This window comes from Marmota monax, unplaced genomic scaffold (assembly GCF_021218885.2).
Source record: "Marmota monax isolate L192 unplaced genomic scaffold, Marmota_monax_Labrador192_F-V1.1 WCK01_AAM20220418_F8-fsc00012, whole genome shotgun sequence".
NCBI lineage: Eukaryota > Metazoa > Chordata > Mammalia > Rodentia > Sciuridae > Marmota > Marmota monax.
Genome location: NW_026695227.1, coordinates 35,664,817 through 35,673,116, shown reverse-complemented (window position 1 = coordinate 35,673,116; position 8,300 = coordinate 35,664,817). Strand labels below are relative to the sequence as shown.

At 33.1% G+C, this 8,300-nt stretch overlaps 2 protein-coding genes across 2 annotated transcripts; one reads left to right on the top strand and one right to left on the bottom strand.

The window, feature by feature from the left end:
- The first annotated feature begins 1,619 nt into the window (after positions 1-1,619).
- Positions 1,620-2,489, top strand: LOC124087468 (olfactory receptor 6C74-like). The gene has a single exon (XM_046436373.1). The coding sequence runs from the start codon at positions 1,620-1,622 to the stop codon at positions 2,487-2,489; it is 870 nt and encodes a 289-aa protein (XP_046292329.1).
- A 4,622-nt stretch (positions 2,490-7,111) lies between these two features.
- LOC124086937 (olfactory receptor 6C4-like) lies at positions 7,112-8,044 on the bottom strand. Its single transcript, XM_046435435.1, has one exon. It carries the CDS (start codon positions 8,042-8,044, stop codon positions 7,112-7,114), a length of 933 nt encoding a protein of 310 aa, XP_046291391.1.
- Positions 8,045-8,300: the final 256 nt, after the last annotated feature.

Below are 8,300 nucleotides of genomic sequence, written 5' to 3'. Positions count from 1 at the left end.
CATGAACACAGGAGTTCTTCCAATAGTCTAGTGTCTTCTTCAATTTCTTTCTTCAGTTTTCTATAATTTGTCTTGTAGATTTTTTAATCTCCTTGGTTAGTTTTATTCTTAGGCATTTTTATGGTATTGTGGATATAATTGCTTCCCCTTTTTCTCAGCAGATTCATTATTGCTGTATAAGAAATGTATTGATTTTTGTATCCTGCTACTTTACTGAATTTTTTTATCTGATCTAAAAGTCTTTTGGTAGAGCCTTTATTGTATTCCAAGTAAAAGGTCATATCATATACAAATAAAAACAATTTAATTCTTCCTTTGCTATTTGTATCCATTTTATTTCTTTCTCTTGGCTAACTGACCTACTTAAAACTATATCAAATAAGAGGGATAAGAATGAATATCTTGTCTTGTTCATGATGTTAGAAGAAATGCTTTCAATTTTTCCCCATTAAGTATGCTGTTGATTTTGTGCTTTCACACATAGATTTTATGTTTCTATCTCTATATTTATTCAAGGTTTTATTATTAATGTTTATTGAATGTTGTTGAAAGTTTCTTTCTGAATATACTGAGATGATCATGTGCATTTTTACCTTGATTCTATTTATGTGGTGCATTATATTTATTAATTTACAAATGTTGACTCATTATTGCATGAAACCAACTTGATCATGATATATGATCTTTTTAGTGTGTTGTTGAATTTTATTTCCAAGTGTCTATTTTAAGATTTTTGTATCTATATTCAACAATGGCATTGGTCTGTAATATTTTTCCTGGATTACTCACTTTTGTTATCAGGGTGAAACTGGTTTCACAGAATGAGTTTGGAGGCATTTCCTCCCTTTGTATCTCATGGAATAATTTGGGGAGCATTTGTGTTCATTCTTCCTTAAAGGTTTGGTAAAATACAGCTGTGAATTCATCTGGCACTTGGCTTTTCTGTTTGGAGTTTTTCGTTTTGTTTTGTTTTCTGCTTAAATCTCATTGCCTGTTTTTCTGTTTAATATTACTGTCTTTCTGGTTCAGTTTTGACAAATAAATTTCTTGCGTTTAGAAAATTATCGATTTCTTCCAGTTTTTTTTCAGTTTGTTGGAGTATAAGATTTCAAAATCTTCCCTAATGATTCCCTGGACTTCAGTACTGTCTGTTGAAATAGTCCCTTTTTAATTTGTAATGTTATTCATTTGGATTTTCTCTTTCATGTTATTGTTTCTGTCTTACACTCACAGTCAAGTCCTTGAGGTAATTACAATTAAATATCATCATTCAGACTAAGGATAAACAACACAACATTCTAGTCCCACATACTGAGAAAAAATGAAATCTATTTTTACATGCATAAAAAGTCTCACACCAGAAAAATAACTCATAATTTAAAGATCTTTGTAAGATAATGCTTTTATTTGTAGAAAATATTTTCTCAGTCTGTGCAAAGTAAATAGATTTTGCTGGAATTTTTCTTACATAAATCATTTCAAAAAAATTGCCTCATTAGTGTATGAAATCAATAGCAGTTTCAGTATTTGGACATCGTTACCTTCACACACTACCATGCACACCTTTATATATTTTTTTTCTTCAACTTTTTGCCAGAACAGAAGATCAAGAAGCAGCAATGCGAAACCATACAACAGTGACAATATTTATCCTAGCAGGACTGACAGAGGACCCCAAATTGAAGATTGTCCTGTTTATCTTCCTGCTTCTCACCTACCTACTAAGCATCTCAGGCAACCTGATTATCATTACCCTCACTCTGCTGGATTCTCATCTCAAAACCCCTATGTATTTCTTTCTTCGAAATTTTTCCTTCTTAGAAATTTCTTATACAACAGTCTGTATCCCAAAATTGCTTGTTAGCATGGCAACTGGTGACAAAACCATTTCCTATAACTGTTGTGCAGCTCAGTTATTTTTCGCCTTCCTTTTGGGTGCATCTGAATTTTATCTGCTGGCTGCCATGTCATATGATAGGTATGTTGCCATCTGTAAGCCTCTGCATTATACAACCATCATGAGCACCAAAACTTGTATCCAACTGGTCCTCAGCTCTTGGATCTCTGGTTTCCTCATCATTTTCCCAGCACTCATAATAGGTCTAAACCTGGATTTCTGTGACTCCAATATCATTGATCATTTCTACTGTGACACTGCTCCTCTACTGCAGATCTCCTGCACAGATACACATTTATTGGAAATGATGAGCTTCATCCTAGCTTTAGTGACTCTCTTGGTTACTTTCTTTTTAGTGGCTCTGTCATATACATCTATTACACTAACCATTTTGAAACTCCCTTCTGCCAACCAGAGAAAAAAGGCCTTTTCCACATGCTCTTCTCATATGATTGTCATCTCCATCTCATATGGAAGCTGCATCTTCATGTACATTAAACCCTCAGCCAAGCAGCGGATATCCTTAATGAAAGGAGTATCAGTGCTCAATACCTCTGTTGCCCCACTTTTGAATCCTTTCATTTATACCTAAGAAATCAGCAGGTGAAGCAAGCATGTAAAGACTTGCTACAAAGAATTCTGTCTTTATCTAACAAGTAGAATCACAGTGAGGTTTATAAAGGAAATTCATTATCAATGAAAATTGCAAAGAAAGTAGCTGGATGGGATCCTAATTTTCTTTTCTGTTGCATTATTCAGTATATTACCATATTTAGCCTTTCACTTCTTCCTGAAGTGTCATGAAATTTACATAAGCTATTTTCCACCAATGGTTTTCCTTTCAAAATAATAAACATTCTTTTTCTGTTCTATTATAAGTATTCTCACATATGACCCCTTTTTCTCTTTCTTTCATTGAAATGTATATATTTTAAATGTTTTATCAATTTAATGTATCAGTTCATTGAAAGTGTTATTTCCACATGAATGCAGTATGTTTAATTCTTATTATCATATTTGAAAATATGTAAAATCTTAATGATTTCAAAATAATTATATGATGTAACTTCTTTGGGATTTCAGTTTTCCCCAGATTTTATTATATCTTGGTACACATTTTTAGTTTTCTTTTTCAGTATATTTGAAAGTGGGAAATTGAGATTTAAAAAAATAATAATCGTAATTTTTTATCTTGAACATTTTTTAAAATATCATACTATGCTCATGAAATAAAAAAGTCATATGATATATTTGTGTTATATTTTATTTGATATAGATAAGAAAATATTAAATCATATAGCTATGAATTGAAAAAGAAAGGGATATTGCAATAGTAGTAGATAACATGTGAGTCTGGGCTACCTCCTCTCCCAGCTTACTGCACCCTCTGACCTTGCTGATACTCTATCCTGATATACAACATTCATCTTTTAATGGATGACTTCAGGAAGAATCTCATTTCTGTTTGATGATGGAATTTTGCTTATGCTTAACCAGCTGTATGACTAGATGGACAGACAACATCTACCTCAAGTTTAACAGCTAACATCACATGGGAAGTTGGTCAAGCATTCATTCTTTACTAAGTCCCAACATCAATCTGAAAACAACCAATTGAAAACACAATAGACATCTACAGAGGATGTCCTGGTTTTTCTTAAAAGTCTAGGTGTGCATAGTGTGACTCACCTATATGAACCTGCAAAAGTCTACATGCAAAACGTGTCTGTCTACATTCATAAGTCTGCTACTCCAAGCAGCATTGGATATACTGGGTGCCAAACAATCTCACATTGAAGCCAAGACCTTTTGCAAAGCTTTCTTTTGTTCTGGATCCCACCCAAAAGTAGCATCTTTATCTATCAAAGAAGTATGTGATTATTACTCCAAAAATCCAATGATGCCCAGTAAGTGGCGTAACACTTTCTTAGTAACAGGAGAGACCATATGTATTCATTTAGCACTTTGGAAGGGCTATCTCAACTTTCTCCTAACCAATGGATCTCTAGAAATTTCACTGAAGTAACGGGTCCTTTAATCATAAAAGCTATTATCTACAGTTTAGTAACAAATGTATTTCAATGGTGCCTAGTTTCCTTGCTACTTCCTATTTGCTAGGTCCATTCAGAAAATTATCATCAATAAAATGGAATGGTGTCATGTTGTGAAGAAGTGAAAAGCAATCAATTTCCTAAAGATTAGAATTCCCTAAAGATTAGATCTTAATATACGACTGGAGTTGATATGGCAGGGTGGAACAATGTTGCTGTGCTGCCTTTTCCAGATGAAAGTCAGTTGTTTCTGATGATGTGTAATAAAAGTTATAAAGAAAAACATTCTTAAAAAGTTTCCATGGGATATATTGATTTTTCCCAGCAACAAAACCACATCTTGAGTAGCAGCTGCCATTGAAGCCAACACTTGATAGAATTTATGATAATTTATTGTCACCCTCCAGTATTTATCATTCTTCTGCATAGGCCAAATAGGAAAATTGAACAGAGAAATGGTAGGAATCAGACCTGTATCTTTTAAGTCCTTAATGGTGATACTAATCTCCGTGATTTCCCTCAGAGTGGTACATATATGATTCACATTATTGTTGATAAAGGTAAGCCCATTGACTTACCCTTTGCCTTTCCTGCTGTAATACCACTTTAGCACTCTAAAAGAAACCACTTCAAAGGCAGAGTTATTTTAAGGATACTGCCAAAGTTAAAAACATTTTAGACAAGTCCCGAAAATAAATAAATAAATACTCAAAACATTCTCACAATTGAATATACTATATACTTGAGCTTGTGAATAACAAGATTACACATCTCATACATATTGCTGAATTTCAAAGTCTCAAATACAAAATATTTAATATTAAATGTGTAATCAACACTTTATTATTACTTCCTAAATGATTTACAAGCTGAAATGCTACATGCATATGAATTTGAGTATCTTTAATAACTGTTTTGCAGATTCAAAGAATTTCTGGCTGATAAGGATTTCAGGTGAAAAAAAATGCTATGCTAATTCATATTTTCTGCAATTTTTATTATGCTAATTCATATTTTCTGCAATTTTTCCTCCAGATAAAAGGCTATTTTCTGTTTATATTATTTTTATTAACATTTATTAGTTGTTCGTATTAGTGGGGTTCAGTGTGATATTTCAAAATACACATATAGTGTGCACTGAGTAGGCTACTCTGGATTGGCTTTTAAAATGTGTATTTGAGTGCATTTGTGTGTTTTAAAGGAAGTCCTCTCTGTTATTAAAATGGCTAGCTACATATATAATTTTTTAATCTATCTTTTGAAATTGAACAACCATCCTAGGGTGTAAAAATGTTTGGATAACTATGATTCATATACTGAGGATGGTATTTAAAACAACAAATGAGTGCACTCATGCCTCAAATAGCTGTCTGTCTTAATCACAAAGTAACAAATTAACTACCTCACTAATATCAGTTTACCTTAGATATTTTGGATGATTTTTTAAATATAATTATGGCTAGGCTTACAGGAACTATCAGATTCTACATTTTAAATCAACTTTCTCTTTCATGGTTTCCAACAACATTCTTTTAGTATCTCTTTGATGTATTAATTCTCCATTATTACCCTTTGGAAAAGTCAATTCAAGAGTACAAATTGGTCACTAACCCTAAATTTTAATAAAAGTATTTCAACTTTTTAGAAATGATTTTTATGTGAATGTTTGACATATTGGAGTAAAACTATGTATAGACTAATTTTAAAGCAATCATATCATAATGAATTGGTCCATGAATTCAAAAATATCAATCTAGACAAAAAATATTCATAAAATGACAGCTTATACTTGCTATGAGGTCCCTGCTTAAGGAAATCAGATTACAAACACTGTGTTAGCTTTACATCACTGTGACAAAATACTTGAGAAAAACAACTAAAAGGAGGAAAGATTTATTTTGACATATGGTTTCAGAGGTTTCAGCTCACAGTCAGCTTCCATCGCTATAGGACTGAAGTGAGACAGAACATCATGGTAGAGATGACATGGTAAAGCAAAGCTGCTCACCTCATGACAGCAGGAAGGCAGAGAGAGGGAGGGGGAAAAGGAGAGTGAGAGGGAGGGATAGAGAAAGACAGAAAGGGGGAAAGCAAGGGGTCAACAAGATATAGGTCCAAAGGCACACCCCCAAGGACCAATTCCTTCAACTAGGTCCTACCTCCTACATTTTCCACCATTTCCCAATAATTCATTCAGCTACAAATCACTCAATGATTGATGAGGTCAGAGCCCTCATGATCTAATCACTTCCCAAAAGCCTCACCACTGAACATTGTTGTTATGGGAACCTAACCTTTTTAACACATGAGCCTTTAGGGGACGTTCCAGATCAGAACTATAATGAATACTCATGTCTCTATTTGATGAAAGAAAGAATTAGAATGAATATAATATAGACCTGTAAAATCATTAATATCACAAATAATATTAATAGAGGTTTATTGCACAATACCAATAAATGAATGAGCAGACATAACAACAAATTATATGAAATTTTCTAAGGAGACATGCTTCTAAGACCTCAAGCTTGAAACATTCCTTCATCTCTTTCACAGATTAGCTCAGTGGGCGTCATCTGTGTATGAATCACCATGTACTATTTTCTCATCAGTATTAAAACAAACACATAATTTTTCTGTTTTTTCATAACTTTCTTATATCAAACATTGACTATGCATTACATAATTTTGCAAAAAGACTAAATTTAAAATTGAATTTGAAATTTGAAGATAACCTTGGTGTGAATTCACCAAAATATTATGCTATTATTTATAAGTTAAAGTAAATGTCCTTAGCTTGTGAATTTAATTAAGTTACAAATACAGAGATCAAAGACCCAATGTCAATGCATCCATGTTTTAAAAAAACAAATTACTAAAAGTCATATTTTCAATTCTGACCTTATTCCAAGTTTGTGCATTAAAAGTGAGGTCTAAATAAAGAAAAATAGCAATAAAATGCTAAGAGGTAACACACATACACGCATATCTAGATTTACTTAAGAACATTAAATTAAAAATTTGGCTTCACGACATAAATAATTCCATTGTTTCATTGTACAAATGGAAATATTAATTACATAATGTAGGAAATATATTTGAGCTACAACTGTGTACAACTGTGGTCTTCTACATACTTAGTAATAATGAGCCTAAGACAGTTTCACTTTTTTGAAAAAATTATCTTACTTACCATATCTTGGAAGGCTATTTTCACTTGCTTGTTCCTTAGAGTATAGATGAATGGGTTCAATAGAGGGGCAATGGACATATTTAGAACAGCCACTCTCTTATTAAAAGTTGCTGCATCTTTAACAGGATTTATATACATAAAAATGCAACTTCCATATGAAAGTGAGATCACAATCATGTGAGAGGAACAGGTAGAAAAGGCTTTTTTCCTCTGGTGAACAGAAGGGAATCGCAAAATGGTCCTGATAATGTATGTGTAGGAAAGAATCACCAGCACCAAGGTGAAGATGAGGGTGACCGCAGCAAGGACAAGCTGAATCACTTCTATGAAATATGTGTCTGAACAGGATAAGTGCAACAACACAGTGTAGTCACAGCAATAATGATTGATGATGTTAGATGCACAGAAAGGCAACTGGAGAGTCATCATATATGGCACAATGACAACTACAAAACCAGAGCACCAGGAACAGAACACGAGTCCAATGCAAAGTCTCCTGCTCATTAAGGTTGTGTAATGCAGGGGTCTGCAAATGGCAACATAGCGATCATAGGACATGGCTGCTAAAAGGTAAAATTCAGTAGCTCCCAGGAGGATTGCGAAAAAGTACTGAGTGAAGCAACCAGCAAAGGAGATAGTCTTATCTCCAGTTCCAATATTGACTAGCATTTTGGGAACAAAGACAGAAGTGAAAGATATTTCCAAAAGTGCAAAATTTCGGAGGAAGAAATACATAGGAGTCTGTAGGCGAGAATCCAGCAGGGTCAGAATGATGATGGTCAAGTTTCCCACGACACTAAAGATGTAAGTTAGTAGTAGAAAGAAGAAAAGTGTCACCTGAAGCTTGACATCATTAGTCAATCCAAGAAGAATGAACTCTATCACTGATGTTTGGTTTTCCATCGTTAACTTCAGGCAAGTCAAGGTGGAGAATAACAAAAATGTCAGAGACTGAAATAAAACTAAAAGTTCCAATTTTTATTGAAATATAAAATCAGGCCAAAAAACATTTAAATTTTTAAAATCTGAATTTTTTTACACTTAATTTTGAAAATGCATTATACCTGAATAACAACAAATTAACACATTAACCCATTTTACTTCATGAATGACAAAAGTGATGCTTCTTAGGGACAGTCTCAATTATTTCTTCTATATT